We start from the raw sequence: 17777 nt of genomic DNA on the forward strand, positions 1-17777 counted from the left end.
TTTCTGCTTTGAGCTACCTAGAACTGAAAATTGTAACTAAAAATAAAATGCTCTGTACTTTCATATGTTTTGTGCTTTTGTTTCTTTAACTAGGTGTGTCTCAAACATTTCACATACAGGCAAATATTGTCACCTTTTCAGAGTTGGAATTTGAAGTCCAAAAAAAAAAAAATCAAATGGTATAAATAAAGGCAACAAAACGAGTTAAAAGGACATATGAAGACAGTAGTAATTCTTGAATTACTTTAAAAAATAATTATTCAAATAGAAGTATATGGTGGACATTCACCAAAGTGTTAGCAATGGCTTTATACTGAGCTGTAAGAAAACACTAGAGTTGTGGAACATTTTGTTCTTTTTATTGCACATGTTGCTACTAAAGTGAAACCTGTATCAAACAGGTCATCAGCCAAAAGTCTCCAAGAGTCAAAACACTAAAACATTCCTTAACGTACTTAGGTTACTTTTCCTGAAACACAGGCCTGTTTGCAGTTCAGTCCAACATAATTTATATTAATTTAGCATTCTACAATATAAAAAGCACCTTACCTCTCTTGATCTCCCCACATTACGTTATCTCACCTGATCTCCCCATAGCCCCGTGAGTGAAAGCAAGACAGGCTTCACCACCTCCATTTAAAGATGAGGAAATAGGGGGCTCAGGGCTGTTGAGTGACCTGTCAAGGTGGTTACATTACAGAGCCGGGACTTCAATCCAGGCATTCTGACTCTCCACATAGGCTTTCTCCAATACTACATTGCTTGCCTCTTTCCCCAGCAGACAGAGTTATTTTATCTCTTCCAAATTCCCCTTCTGATCAACATAATGTTTCCAGCAAACTCAGTGACATTCAGAAAATTGCACAGATTCATGGTTGCCAACTACCCCATCATCTGATTTACTTGCTTTTCTTTTAGAAGGGGAAAAATCTCATCCTGAATCAGGCCCCTGACTTCAGACTATACTACAAAGCTACAGTAATCAAGACAATATGGTACTGGCACAAAAACAGAAAGACAGATCAATGGAACAGGATAGAAAGCCCAGAGATAAACCCACGCACATATGGTAACCTTTTCTTTGATAAAGGAGGCAGGAATGTACAGTGGAGAAAGGACAGCCTCTTCAATAAGTGGTGCTGGGAAAACTGGACAGGTACATGTAGAACTATGACATTAGATCACTCCCTAACACCATACACGAAAATAAGCTCAAAATGGATTAAAGACCTAAATGTAAGGCCAGAAACAATGAAACTCTTAGAGGAAAACATAGGCAGAACACTGTATGACATAAATCACAGCAAGATCCTTTTTGACCCACCTCCTAGAGAAATGGAAATAAATACAAAAATAAACAAATGGGACCTAATGAAACTTCAAAGCTTTTGCACAGCAAAGGAAACCATAAACAAGACCAAAAGACAACCCTCAGAATGGGATAAAATATTTGCAAATGAAGCAACTGACAAAGGATTAATTTCCAAAATTTACAAGCAGCTCATGTAGCTCAATATCAAAAAAGCAAACAACCCAGTCCAAAAATGGTCAGAAGACCTAAACAGACATTTCTCCAAAGAAGATATACAGACTGCCAACAAACACATGAAAGAATGCTCAACATCATTAATCATTAGAGAAATGCAAATCAAAACTACAATGAGATATCATGTCACACCAGTCAGAATGGCCATCATCAAAAAATCTAGAAACAATAAATGCTGGAGAGGGTGTAGGGAAAAGGGAGCACTCTTGCACTGCTGGTGGGAATGTGAATTGGTACAGCCACTATGGAGAACAGTATGGAGGTTCCTTAAAAAACTACAAATAGAACTACCATATGACCCAGCAATCCCACTACTGGGCATATACCCTGAGAAAACCATAATTCAAAAAGAGTCATGTACCAAAATATTCATTGCAGCTCTATTTACAATAGCCCGGAGATGGAAACAACCTAAATGCCCATCTTTGGATGAATGGATAAAGAAGATGTGGCACATATATACAATGGAGTATTACTCAGCCATAAAAAGAAACGAAATTGAGCTATTTGTAATGAGGTGGATAGACCTAGAGTCTGTCCTACAGAGTGAATTAAGTCAGAAAGAGCAAGACAAATACCGTATGCTAACACATATATATGGAATTTAAGAAATAAAAATGTCATGAAGAACCTAGGGATAAGATAGGAATAAAGACACAGACCTACTAGAGAACGGACTTGAGGATACAGGGAGGGGGAAGGGTGAGCTGTGACAAAGCGAGAGAGAGGCATGGACATATATACACTACCAAATTTAAGGTAGATAGCTAGTGGGAAGCAGCTGCATAGCACATGGAGATCAGCTCGGTGCTTTGCGACCGCCTGAAGGGGTGGGATAGGGAGGGTGGGAGGGAGGGAGACGCAAGAGGGAAGAGATATGGGAACATATGTATATGTGTAACTGATTCACTTTGTTATAAAGCAGAAACTAACACACCATTGTAAAGCAATTATACCCCAATAAAGATGTCAAAAAAAAAAAAAACTCTCATCCTGAGATTGAAAACTAAGCGAGTCTACACCTGATCAAGGAATGTTTACAAGCCAAATATTTAAAGGAAAACAATTTAAAAACTACCTATTAGTGCTGTTTAATTTCCAAAGTTTTTTCATCCATGTCATGTGATCCTCACAACTGCCCCAAGATGCAGCAGGGCAAGTATCATCATCTTCATGTTACAGATGACAAGGTGATGCACCAGAAGAATTCAGGGCCGAAAGCTCACAGACAGTGATTCTAGGATAAAACTCCAGTTGCACTCAGCACCACAAGGATGATAATTCATATTCATCCTTCACAAGAAAGGACAATGTTGTTTCCCATGAGAAAAAGACAAGACAACAACTGGATAAAATAATGAGAATTCCTGTTACCTGTGTAATTTGTGTCTACAGGTAAAGGATTCCATCTGTTCTGTGGCTAATCCTATTACTTTCTGGTAACGTTGTATAACCTCTTCAACCTCTGTGATAGTGACTCTGCTATGACTTTATTTTCTTCCAAATTATTCTTCCTTATAATAAACAAAGGAAGAAATGATTTTTAAAAACTAGAGAAAAAAGACTTTATTTTAAATAATTCCTACCAGATTTTACTTAGTGTCAGTTCAGATCACTGATGCCAGGTCACTCCCACAGGGAATAATTCGTGAATATTTTCAGCTGAGTTAAGGAGTAGGGAGTCACTAGATTCCTCAGTATAAGATTCTGCGTAGCAGAAGCTTTATACAGATGCATTTCCTTGCCCTCATATGTCATCCTGTCATTTTCAAAAGGCAAAGAGAGATTAAAGTCCCAACAGGAAAAAAAACAAAACAAAACTGTTGTTTCAGACCACCGCTAACCTGAAATAAAACCCATGATCCAAGATGTAAAATGTCCCATCAGGTAAACATTAAAAAAAAACTTTTTAGCACTCCTAGCCTTAACAGATTTTTTTCTTTTTTAGAAATCTTAGCTATCACTTAATGCCCAAGATTATGTTTTAACGACAGATACAAAGAAAAATACGGGGTTTTTTTTGTTTTGGTTTGGTTTTTTTTGGCAGTACGCGGGCCTCTCACCGTTGTGGCCTCTCCTGTTGCAGAGCACAGGCTCCAGATGCGCAGGCTCAGCGGCCATGGCTCACGGACCCAGCCGCTCCGCGGCATGTGGGATCTTCCCGGACCGGGGCACGAACCCGTGTCCCCTGCATCGGCAGGCGGACTCTCAACCACTGCGCCACCAGGGAAGCCCAAATACGGGTTTTTTTTTTTACAACAAGTCTTTTGAAATAAAATATGGGGATTAAGAAAATAATGGTAGCATATATCGCCTGGTAAAATATTTGGACCAAAAAGCATAATTCTACATTTTTACTCTCAAGATCCTGCCCTAAAATTCTGTTTGATGCGCCCCACTACGCCCTCCTCCACCACCATCATCACCACCAAAAAAAAAAAAAAAAAATGCAAATCAAATAGGCAGAGGAAGGGAACGGAGGAGGAAGGGAGGCAGGGAGGGTGAGAGGACTTAGGTGATAATACCGGAACTGCTCTAATAACGACTGATGGGCGGGGCTAAATTTCTAGCAAAGTCTTCCTGGCCAATGGAAACTAAAACGTCCTGAAACCTTAGGAGACGATACAGATTCAGGACAACAAGGTGTAACTCACAATGACTATAAATCAATGTTTAAATGCTATTATGCTATTATTTAATCACTGTTGTTCCAATTTGCAACACACTCTAAAATTAGTCCTTCTGTACACATTAACATCTTACTTCTCTTTATATTTTGTTTTATTTAGCATTGCTCACAGCTCTAGTACCAGCAAGTTTTGAAGAAACTTAATGTCTGCTTGTGTATTATCAAATCTTCAGAGTAGAATTCTAAAATTTTAACTAGCAAATAACAAAAATATTTTCTCTAACAACATTACTTCAGGAAGTGCCATTTATTCTTCCTGGTGTCAACATGAAAAACAAACGCACTAATTCTTATATTCATCCTTGAGGTAGGCCTCGAATCCTGGACATTTAGATTCCTCATTGGCACAATTTTTATTCTGTGGAACTGGAGATTACAGCTGTCAAGCAGCTAGATGAGACAAAGGATGGCTTTTTTCCATCAAAATGTCTTTATTCTCAGATGAACTATATGATTTTTCCAGCTAATTGTTTTCCCCTAATAAACAGGTCTTCCCTGGGAAGCACTTTCCAGCCTTTGAAGAAGGTAGCATTTCAACATTCTCTTTGATGCCACAACTGAATTCCAAAATCATTTTATGTTTTGTAATTTAAAAGATATTTTGATTTATGAATTTAAAGAGAATTGCACACTCATTGATAACAACTTTAGATAACCCCAAAATCTTCTCGATACCTTATTACAAAAATGACCCCACTTACCAAAAAGGTCAGACTTCCAATAATGTCAGACATTCAAAGCACAGTCATGGACCCAGAAATAAATGAAAAGGAATATCTATGAGACATACAGCTGTCACAAAATATATTCTCTTTACTTTACCATGGAGACTCTTAGACTAAACCCTGACAACTCTGTAAATTAGGAACCCAGCGAGAATGGACATCTGAAAATAAGGGAAGACCTGAACTATAAAAAGAAGGTAAAACTTTCTTTTAGTATCAGAAAATAAAGAACCATACTTTAAAAAAGGAAACTAAAGAACTAATAGAAGTCATCTAGTCTTTCAGGGACAACTGGGCACTTTTACATATTTAGTATTCTACATATTTAGCAATATTTCCATTCAAAATGGCTAATGTTCATGTTTTAAAAAATAATCAGAGATCTGAAAATTCACTTCTGGGGATGGAATAACTTGAAGAAGAAAATATCTACATAATACAAGATTTCAAGTAAAATTGCTTAACATTTCTTTAACTTCTAACTATGCCCAAATGAAGACATTTCTTATACAACAATTAGAAGGCTGCTACATTAAGCAGTGTAACTGGGAACACATGTGAAAAATTATTAAGAGTGATTCTTGATAGTTTTATTCCCTGACAGTTTAGGTACTTAGGTACAAGGTGTTTGTTCCTTTTCTATATTAAAAAAAAAAATCCCTTCAAGATGCCCTTTTATGATTTAACTTTATAAATACAACAAAATAGCTGGAAGAAATTTCTATGCCTGGAAGGTAAGTTAAATGTAAAAAACCATGGTACCCCAAAAGTTGCGGGTATAGCACATAACAAACAACCATACCAAGTAAGGACTTTGTAATAACATGGTAGGTTATGGGTGATTAAAGGATTACTGGATTTACGGTAAAGACTCTTGTTTAAAATCTTCATAAATAAATGGTTTCACAATGAAGCCTTTCTAATGAAGTGTTTATAAACATATATTTATAAAATATACTACATTTCCAGAGGTATAGTTATTGTGCACTAAGCCTTAAACACTTTTATGAGATGGTTTGGGGGACTTTTCCTTTTAAATGAAATGGGTTTAGAAGTAAAAAAATAAAAAATTGATCCCAAGTCTCTTAAAGGCGTGCACAACTTAGGCACAGCAGCTTCCTAAGGCACCTTGACCAGTGTCTGAAATCAAGTATTCATTCACCCATACATACTGAGGGCCTCTTCTATGTGAGGCAGGGTTCTGAGCTCTGATGATGCAGCAGTGAACAAAACCAAGTTCCTGGTCTCACGACCTTTCATGTTAGTGGAGAGCTAATAAGTAGTGAGTGTTTACAATGTACCTGTCACTATTCTAAGCACTTCAGGTGGATTAACCCATTCAGTAGTCACACTGAGTTAGAAACTTCTATTATTTTCATTTTATAGATGAAGAGGCTGAAATACACAGTTTAAGTAACTTTCCCCATTAATCTCTCTTGGATTTCTATTCTCGCCATGATCTCCTCACAAACGAAATTGTATTTTATAGACAGACCCTACCTTTATTCTTTTTTCCTCTCAGCTACCCTAAAACACACACACACACCACACACACACACAACACACAAAACACTATGCCATGGTTTACAAAAGGCAGAAAGGCATGATTAAAAGAATGAAGGGACCGGTCACCCTCCTCACTGGATATGTGACCTTTAGCAATTTACTTCATCTCAGTAAACTTCAGCTTCTTCCTTTGTAAAATAGATAAAAGCACAGCACCTATTATTCATAGGGTTGTTGCAGGGATTAAATGAGAGAGTAAATGTAAGGTGCTTAGCACAGTAACTGGTACAGAACAAGCACTCAATAATATCAATATTGATATTGTTCTGTGTTGTTTATTGTTGAATGGGAATGGAGGCACAAACATTTATTGGATGCCTGCTGATATTTTCCACATAGTAAAAGCATCACATATCATAATTATTGAAAAAACACAATTCAAAGTATAAGACGATGAGTAACAGGTATCTTTATAAAGTATGGGCAGAATATTTTTTCTTACAAAGTCCTCTGCATTCACACTGTACTGGGCTTTTCAGCTAAAGCTAACTTGTCTAATCTAGGTGTTTTATTTTTTTCCAGTATCCTAGTAGACTAATATGCTGTTACTTAGAGATAAAAGCCCAGGTATAATAGTTCTAAACTTGCCATAGGAGCTTAAACAGGGGTTACATTGGCAACATGGCCTCACTGGAACATCAAGTAACAAGGAAAAGTAAATAGGGAGCTACAGTTGATCTCAATCAAAATTATTTGAAGCTTTTGAAGAAACAAGGAAGACTGAAGGAAACAAATGGAAAGATATAGAGAAAAGATTCTAAGTAACCATTTCTTTAAAAACAAAACCACCCACACACACCCCTCAAAAGTAATAAAATCAAGCTACTGTTGCTTACTTCATCTTTACAATGTTTCCCATACTGGTCAGCAGTAATAAGAGCCACCATGCATTGTCTGCTTTCTTTGTGCTGGGCACTGTGCTCTCTGCTTTACGTGCATTGCCTCATTCAAACTTACTACAAGCCTGAGAAATTGTTAGCATTACACTTTGTTGCAGATAAGGAAATCAGGGTTAAAAGCTAGCAGATCGCAGAGACTAGATGAACTGAATTATCTCCTGTAGAAGAGTATCAGTCACATGCTCTTCTGGGTACAGAGAGATAAGGTAATCCACTCATCCTCTTCAACTTTCAGTCATGCTCATTGGTCTTCCTTCCATCAAGGATTATACCTATAATAAAGCTTGCCCCTTTGGAAAAGACAGACAGTGGCTGTCTAGGAAAACTTCAGCTCCTACCGCTCTAAATGATGGTTGTATATGTTGGCCAAATAATTCAGACACTACCACATCCTGCATAGTGGTCCTCCCCTCATCATAATCGAAAGCTGTGCACGCTTTGAGTAGTCCGCTTCATCAGCACACAGTACAAAGCTAAACAAATACTCAATTCCTAAATATGTAGCCACACTTAGCATAAATATATATATTTACAAACTGCGAAAAGGTGAAAAGGAGAGTTCTATAATATTAGCCTGTCAAATGGAAACACAATTTTGTATCTGTGAATTTGTCTACAATACAGCACAAACTATGACCTACATCATACACAGATGCATAATGTATACTTTGTAAATGGAAGAAAAACTCCACTGTAGATTTCAAAGGTTTCACTCTGACCATTTAACACAGGCACCTAGATTTTTACTGTCAGATTTTACCAGTTCAGGCTTTGCAGTCAAATACACCCAGACTTAAACTCAGACTCTAGGTCTTACCATTCACTTGCTGTCAATCTGAGGAGAGTTACCTGCTATAGTTGTTGTTTTCAATTGTAAAATGGAAATAATGCCATCTATCTGACAGGTCCATTGTGAGAATTAACTGAGATCATTTATTTAAACAGCTAAGCATGATACCTGTTACACAGTAAGTGCTCACTAAAACGGCACTTATAATAATAATTATAATTATAGTTTTTGTTATAATTAAGGTCTTCAATTAATACAGTGCCTTTCTTCTCAAAGTGCTCCATATCACCAATTGTGTCCGTGTGTGTGTGTGTGTGTGTTTGTGTGTGTGTGTGTGTGTCAAACACTATTAGGGCTCAAATATGTGCTCTTCTCTGCACAGGATACTAAACCAAAACATATATTACTAAACTACAATGCATGTTACAGCACGTCAATACAAAATTTACCCAAGTGTTTAGGTATCTGGCAACCCACATAACTATTTTTATTAGAACTTGGAAAAGATAGTAGTTTAAAATACAAGCCCATCCATTTCCTTCTTGTTATGCACAGATGTCAGAACTCTGTAGAGTTCATGCCTTTGCCTCAAAAAATGGCATTCCTAAGAAGCAGTCTCTTTCCAAATCATCACAATCTAGAGTTTGGGGGAAGTCTTTATTTGTGAATTATGACAAGTACTAAGCCCTGTGAGATTCCGAATTAAGATAACCAAGCAAAGGATTACTTTACAACCACTAGAAAAATCTCAAATCATATTGTACTTAAATATAATCAAATTTTAAATGTACATCTTAATCTTGTACTAAATAATGGTACAGTATTCTAGCCTATAAATGAAAATAAAAATGCCTTATGCTTCGTTTTACAATTACATATGTTTTAGATATATTGGTGGACAATCTAATGAAAGAAACAACAAGCATTTTTTCTTTGTTGAGCACTAATTTGAGTACTAATAACAAATTAAATTAGGGTATGGAGCATGTAGAAAAAAATTAACATAGCCCCACTTGGACTGACATTAATTTTGTACGAAGTTAAAATTTTACAGGGTCATAAACTGAAGACTGAAAAAAGTTTATCTTAAACCTCAAAATGTGAAAGGGACTGAGTTTTAAGAGATATTTCTCTTAAATACATTGAAAAATCTAGGGTGCTATTGAACAAGGACAACCTCTTTTGAATTACCAGGCTCCCTATAGTTTACATAATGTCGATAGATTTTTCTAATAAATAAATTGGGCATTAAAGGGAGAATAAAAATAAATTTTGTTTTGTCTGATTAAAAAATATTTTTAACCCTAAGGAGAAAAATGGTCACAATAACCTAATAGTAACCTAGAATAGTAACCTAGAATAGTAACCTAGAATAGAACCTAATAGTAACCTAGAATAGAATAGAATAGAATAGCACCTGAAAATAAATATGTTTTTGAAAATAAATATCTTTATTAAGTTTATTTTAAAGTTACTTGAGGTTTTATGATTGGGTGCTTTGAGTTTTATAAATGAAATAACCCAGCTGGCACATATAACAAAGTTCATTAAAACTAAACATTGAAGTATAAGATACTTTTCAATGCAAAGTGCAGCTAGGTTCTAGATTTGCTGAAATCAAATTGCCACCTGAGAAATGTTAGATGTACTTTGGAATTAACACTGAAAAATACCAAATATCTCGCCTGATAATTTTATCTAAAGTGATTTATTGTAAAACAATAAGAGCTACAAATTCAGACTAGCTTAAAGAGATAACAGCCTAGCATCTTATTGTCCTCTGCTGCCCAAAAAGTATGCTCTTTTAATACTGTACTTAGCTATAAACCGCACGTTTTTCCTTGGTAAAAAATAAAAAACTTTTCTGGATTATTTAATTGGCTAGTTCTAGGCTTTAAAGAAAAAAACACAATTATTTGTGAAATATAGTGTTACATGACGGAAGAAAAATGAGGAAAAATTATTTGCATCTTCTTCAAGTTAGTCACAATACTTTGAGGCTTCCATTCTCCGCAGTTAGTGCAATTTCTTTTTCTATGTGTCTCGGTAGCAAACAATGTAATTTAGACTCTAACCTGGCACGCTACAACCTCTGGCCCGCCCTTGAGCCCCTCCATTGCAAAGGTCTCCAGGTGCAGTCTGGGTAGCTGCAGGGTGAAGTCATTCCTACTTGCCGCAGTCCGTGACAGCGAGATCTGATCTCTGACCTAAAGGGAAAAAAATAGCATCAATGGTAATTCCCCTTCAGACACATTAACTGGGATGAACTGGGTCCCCTTGAGCCCACTGAGTGGACTTGCATTGATCGCTGGACCTGAAATCCATGAATAAATTTAGGACTAATTGATTTTTCGTTGCAAATAAATCTCTAATTCAGAGTACTGGGGGAGAATGTTAAGAAGAAAAAGCATCCTCCTACTTGAAATGAGGGAGGGAAGGAGAGTCGCTGGAGCTCTTCTGATCAAGAGGTTTTGAATTATTTTTTCACTGTTCCACCCTCAGAAGAAAAAGGAAAGGAAAAAACATCTACAAAATCAAAAATAAACAGCAATCTCCTATTTATTCTCACTTTCTTAATAACATGTTTAATTTAACTGGTGTTAACTGATATATATTAAACAAGATAGTTATTAGGTACTAGTCTTTGAAAAGAAAACTTCAATATGTACTCTAGAATAAAAACAAATATGCTCAACACACAAGGAGGCTTAAAAATATACTAGCAAGAGGTCTGCTTGCCCTCTTTACTCTAAATTAAACTTGAGGCTTAATGATAAAATACATATAAACCAACTTGGTCACACACTTCTAAATAAGATAATGGATAAAATTAGTAGTGTTTGTACTATATTTTAAGTATTCAGTAAGGTAACAATACAAACACATCACAGATACAGAGAATTGGAGAAACACCAATTCTCTAGCTAGCCTCTGCATCACATGCAGTTGATATTACACTGCCACCTTCTGGACAAATGAGAAATACTCACTATATAATATAAACAGAAGAAAATGCTCAGAAACAGGTATTTTCATTTTTAATTTCCAAAGTTAGTAAAAGCCTCAAAAATTCCACAGTTTAGTTTTCTTTTAAGACCAGTGATCTCTCATCTTCAATCATACAGTTTAATGATAGCAGTTTTCATATGTATACATATTTCCTGACTTTCCTTATACCTGAATAGGTTTTAAAAAATTATCTCTTTGACACCATATATTTGATAAATAGTATACAATTAGCTTAAAACCACAGGACAAAATGAGTTTTTATGAGGTAGCAAAGGTCAAGAATGGGGAGAACTATCATTGCTCAAATAAATGTATTTATATCTCTAGTTTTACCTGAGCAACTTCATATGTAACTTGGCAATAATATATGATAGAAATCCCAACCTTCATTTTTCTATTCCAGCTTGTAAAACTGTTTGAATTATTTCTTACTTTATGAATGAACTATCATACTACATAGGGTTTCCTTAAATCAGCAAACATGCGCAAATACGTGATGACATCTTTCATCGTTCGTGCTAATCTAAGTTATAAAAATCCTTATACTCTCAAGTTGAGCTGAAGAATTTCTGTCAATAAGTGAATGTCAAAGTGTATGCTGTAAAACATACACTATAATGCAATTTCTATAACAGTGTGAGTATGATATTCACGCCAGAGTCCTAATTCAGAATGTATATTTATCTGTAACAAACATTCTCCAGGCTTCAGTTAAAATGAGAATGCTTTTAACTCACTTAACAAAATAAAGCAAAGACATTTGTGAAATATGATTTAGGTTTTATATCTTATATGTATGGACACCTTCTCTTGCCTTTTTTTTTTTTTTTTTGTCACCAATGTGCACTCAGATAAAAGAAAACATTAATGTGGATTAAGGTACTGAGAATTTATCAACATCAAACCACTAGTGTTTTGCCTTCTACCCTTCGGAACAACAGTCAATAGATCTAAATATTTTACTGCACCCTGGCCAATTCATTGTTTGATGTTTAAAAACTCACCCAGAATCAAAGAAAATTTATTAAATTTGAGCACCCAAATGAGATACTATTAGCTTTGAAAGTCAAGTTTAACTGCGATATTGATGATTCTCTTTTTTCTGTGACAAAATTCACTAGGGAAACCCTGGATGTCAAAGTACAAAAGCAGATTGCTAATATGGGCAAGAGGGGGCAGGGGGGAGGCTATGAGCAATGTAGGTATAATCCACAACACACTCCAAGCACTGGAGGTCCTTTAACCTGATTAATATCAGGCGCCATACTTCATCTGTGAAGCCTGACATACAGGAACACTAAGCCACATTTTATATTCTCTAAATAAACTTTCTGAACAACATTAAGCCAGGGCATCTGGCATTTAAAACTGTGATTTATTGTCAAATTAACATTTTCACTACAACATTATTTAATTTGCCAAATGAAATAATTCTTTGTATTTGTATTAGATAGGGAAAAAACTCAAAATGCAGTTGTATTGCTAAACCTAATGATAGGCATCATAATTATAACATTATTTGAATAACATGCATGTGTTAAACTATCATTAAATTATAAATTATCTGTTGAATGTTGGCAGTGCCATCAAGAGACGGTGCCCCATGATATAATCTCACAAATATTTCTACTAAAATTTAAGAGTTTCTTCCCACTTTGAAATTAAATCAAAACTTTGAAAATAGGCATCTAAAATAGTCTCCACATATTTCAAGGAAAAGGATTTTTTTAAGTCTTGATAAAGGATTGACCAACAATTCTTTTATTTTAATGGAAAAAGGGAGTGAAAGCATCATGTTGAAAGAATACAAAACAGTGACACTAGGACAAGTGAAAATATAACGATGCAGCAAAGGGCAGCAAGGAAAGGTGACAGGGAACAGGAAAAAGAAAGGGCGAAAAGGGGAGACTTCAGAAAGAATGCAAAAGGCAAGTCTCAATATCAGTGTGTGAACAAGGATAAAGAGGGAAGAGATTCAACACAGAACAGTAAGTAAAAAGACTCTCACCTTATTTCATTAAATTAGTTCATAAGAAAAATAGAACAGCAGGCTGAGAACAAAGTGGCTAAGAGCAGAAAGGAGATAAGTGGGATTTCTTTAGGAAATGCTGCCCACTGGATAAAAAATGGTCTTTCAAAAGTGAGAATTTAAAGTAAATTTCTTTACTGTCAAAAAAATTTTGAAGTAACAATATTAGAACAATAAAATTATTTTTCTTCCTACTCTTCCTAGGGAAAAGTAGGTTCACCTTTTAAAATAAAGATTTTAGTGTGAATTCAGGATTAGAACAACCATCATCACCTGTCTATGGATTAAATTATAATTTCAAATTAATCTGAAATTATAATTTCAAAAGCCAACATTTAATTCTGCTACAGTACATCATTATTCATCCTATCATTCAGATGCTATACCCTTTTTACTCTGATTTATTTATATATATGAGCAATAAATATATATATATAATATTTTTCTACTTTAAAATGGCTAACAGTTCATTTTAACATATAATAAAATTTGTCAAAGAATTCTACAATATAAATCTCAACTGTAAAATTGTATACATTTTTATAACATTCTATAAAAACTGTGCAATTTCATAATATTTTGATAAAGAATAAAGAAAAGCATACCTATATTACTCCACCCTAAATTTTTGATTTTTAGAAAGAGCAGTTTACTTTCTCCCTTTTGTATTACATACTTTCAGAAAGCAGATATTTCTCAAAGATAATGTCATAATAAACAAGAAAAACAGAGGCATATAGCAAAAAAAAAAAAAAAAAAAAGAAACTTTTTAAGAAGCCAAAACATCATTATGAAATATTTATTTTATTGTAACAATCCAGTTCCAGGTTTAAGTGATTCTTAAGATCCATACTGTACCGTTCCTATTCCTCTGATTAGCGTTTTCTCACAAGCCACCAATCTTTCCTAATCTTCTGTACTGCTACCAAAACACAAAAAACTATTTCTGCTAGATATATCAACTATGAAATTAAACTAGTCATTTTTAGAAAAACTGCTCAACTCTCAAAATATGAACCTGCATCTTTTATCATGCACAGTTATAAAGCCCTCTGCACCCAATGTTCCAATTAATTTTTTAAAAATTCATGAAATATGGTACTAGTTGTGTTTTTACCAATAGGATACCCAGGATGAAGCAGTAAGGGTTTTGATAAAAACTCAGATACATTTGAGAACACGTGTAAGAAGATGTACACAATGTCTGAATCTTGAAAGCCTGGGAAAAGCAACTGATAATCGGACTTTTATATCATACTCCTGACCTGCCTAAAACTTTATTAATTCCAATCTATTACGGCCCCCAATACTTCAAAATAAACCTTTTTAACCAGAGAGATTTCCGTCATATACAGATCCCAACAATATTTCCTGTAACTTCCACTTTTATCATCCTGTGTTCAGGTTTTACTATGCCTCCATTCCCTGCCTTCCTTTGTCCTACTTCCTCCTCTGTACTTCCTTCCACTTCCATTGATTCCTAATTGCTTTCCCTTCTCTCTTTATTCTATTTTTCACCTTATACACTAGAGCAGCCTAGGCATTATTTTTCACCCTATGCACTAGAGTGCAGAGTGCAGTTGGCACGCTACAGCCCAGGGACCAAATCCAGACCACCGCCTGTTGTTGTAAATAAAGTTTTATTGGAACACAGCCACACCCACTCACTTAGCTATTGTCTTTGGCTGCTTTCCTGCTATGAGGATAGAGTTGAATAGTTGAGACAGAGACCATATGGTCCACAAAGCCTAAAATATTTACTATCTGGCCCTTTACAGAAAATGTCGGCCATCCCCTGCCTCAGAGGTATAGAAGGAAAGACTATATTTTTCACCATCTATAGATTTTTTTTTAAATGACCACATCTCATCAGAGAATGTATGGAAAATTTCTAGTGAGTAAACCTTGTATCACTAACACAGGGTGCCATCTCACAAATACCTCTCGCTCCTTCTTTCAAGTTTTACATAGTCCAGTATACAACTTGACTGGGTCTAACTTTCCTGGCCCAATGACTGATCACCACTCTAATACCTAAACAACAGAAAATTTGGCTAAACAAGTAGTATAGGCATACTGGAGAGCCTTTTATAAATACAGAGAGAAGGGAATCTGCCGGAGTTAACTATATACTCTGCAATAACCCTAGCAGCAGAAAAAACCCTATGCATACAGAGGTTCTTAGTAAGCATGTGATCAAATAAGAACATCATTCCAAACTTGCAAATTCTACAAGGCAGTAGGAAAGAGAGGATAACAAAAAGATATTTAGACAGTTCCAGCACCCTGGTATGTGCCCAGTGACAGAAGCAGGGATTAAAGCATGTCAATGCAACGCAAATGACATTCACAAAATGGACAGTTACAACTAAATGGATATTTCCCTCTTTTACCTTTTCATTAACTAATTAATTCATGAAATGGATAGAGTATAGTACTATTCTTATTAGTAACAATACCACTAGCACTTCCAAAAGTACTTCATACTTTTCAGAGTACTCACCACACTACCTCACTTCATTCTGTCATCCACCTTGTGAAAGAGCTCCTGCCATCCCTAATATGAGGATGCTGTGTCCAGTGTTCCTAGCAACAAATAATAATGCCTCTAAATATCCACAATTAACAGTTAAGAGACGAGGGAATTGCTCAAGATTTTGGTACTCCTTCCATTTCCCTACCTAAAAAGCAGCACTATCTTATTCTTCCTTTCCTTTGTCCCTTGTCTGGCAAGCTAGCAAAAATGTGTGTCGTATAAGTAGTTTTGTGATAAGCAGTGGAGACTATTATTGAAACATCCTTATTTTCCTCAGTAGTTTCATTGGATCTGTGGGCATTTTCATTCATTCATGTTTTTTCTCCCCAACCCGTCTTCCCTGTTCTCTCTCTCTCTCTCTCTCTCTCTCACACACACACACACACAAAATTATCACACTGGGAGACAAGTATCTGTGCAGCAATCGTCCTTATACAATGGCCATAATCTCACAGAGAAGACCCCCAAACTATGAGGTTCCAAGATGTGTGCAGCAGTTCCAGCTGTGCTCCACACCTGAGGGAAGGAGACCTTGGCACTCGCAGCAGGAGCAGGCGTTCCACTGGTGCTGCAGCAGGCACGGAAACCCATCACTTGAAAAGAAGGAAGTGAGAAACTAGCCTTATTTTGCTGGCAGGTTATTTAATTTAACCTACAACTCTGGAGCACAGCCAGAACTCTCCAATGACGGCCTGCTGCTGTCACCAGAAAAAAGGGCAAAATCCACCACTACCACAAACACCCCACACATTATAGTTCCATCCCAATTATGGAAGTAAAAAACTGATCTTTTGAATCAAATTATCAAGTTGGCTACATCCCAATTAAGGATGTGAAAAACTGAACCCTCAAATCAAATTATCAAGCTGGAAAAATAGGGTGATTTAATCATGGACATCTTATAAAGGCACTAGACAGCATGATAAATTTGTGGTGTAGGTTATATACCATAGAATGCACCTCATAAATAGATTACTGTGACCTTGAGTTATTTAAACAAACACAAAACCCATATTCAAGAATAGAGAAAAGTATTTATGAATTGCTACAGTTCTCCACACAAAGATATGTTCTTTCCTAGGGTAAATTATTTCAAAGGATAAAGACAGACGCACACTGAAATTAGTTATTTAGATGTGTTTAAGCTAAAAACTGGTAAGCACATGTACACGAAATTCTGTGGCCTCATCTTTAGTCTGTCAAGGTTTTTAAATCCCTCTTGAGCTGGAGTACCATTTTTAGCTTGGCTAGGTCAGAATGACACTGAACAATATGAATGATGACACACAAGACAGCTATATGCAAGAGTTGTCATCAGCAAGCCAGCTGTGCTAACACCTGTATGTCCTGCACAGCTGATCTTCAGAACCAGCATCAAGAAACTGAGAACGGAAAGGGGCTCAAGGATCATAAGTAACAGAGAGTCATTAATAAGTCACTTAAAGCTGGGTTATTAGAGGCAGATGACCATTGTTTCAGCTTTAAAATAACTGTCAGTTTCATTAAATAAAAATTATTCTGTGGTCTTTGTATTCCTTGTAAATGCATTGAAAATTAAAAATCAAAGTTAACTATGTATTACCAAATATTGTCATTAACCATTTTTTAAGGTAAGATTATAAAATCACATTTAAAGATTTGGCTATTTAGAGTCTTCACCTGTCAGATTCTATTTGACTCTATTTATTGCAGAATCCACTCTAACAATAGAAGTAATCATCTTTCTACTTCATAGGAGTTAAACTAGCTATTACCTATAAATTTGTTGTTAGCATATCTCTCTTTCCTAGGGACATCCTTGTAATTGAATCTAGGCTTTCTCCTCTAGAGCTTGATTAGGCAAAGTAAATACATATGCTATTTTTAGCAATCAAAAAAATAAAGACAGTATAAGCAAGACTTCCACTGGAATCTAGAGGTGGCTTTAGTTATGTTTAGAGACTGGGTGATGGTAAAAGTTTGACTCATTCAACAAACATTCATTAAGT

General features: G+C 35.6%; 1 protein-coding gene across 2 annotated transcripts in view; it reads right to left on the minus strand.

The window, feature by feature from the left end:
* CCDC171 (coiled-coil domain containing 171) overlaps positions 1-17777 on the minus strand; it is a 369266-nt gene that overhangs the window by 82416 nt on the left and 269073 nt on the right. For both annotated transcript variants that reach the window (XM_089913206.1, XM_089913205.1), the window contains one exon: positions 10291-10422. In XM_089913206.1, coding sequence (XP_089769332.1) covers positions 10291-10422 — 132 coding nt within the window. The remainder of the gene's footprint in view (positions 1-10290; positions 10423-17777) is intronic.

Source organism: Delphinapterus leucas, chromosome 6 (genome assembly GCF_059928025.1).
Source record: "Delphinapterus leucas isolate spDelLeu-1000000601 "Yukka" chromosome 6, BTC_Dleu_Yukka2, whole genome shotgun sequence".
Taxonomy (NCBI): Eukaryota; Metazoa; Chordata; class Mammalia; order Artiodactyla; family Monodontidae; genus Delphinapterus; species Delphinapterus leucas.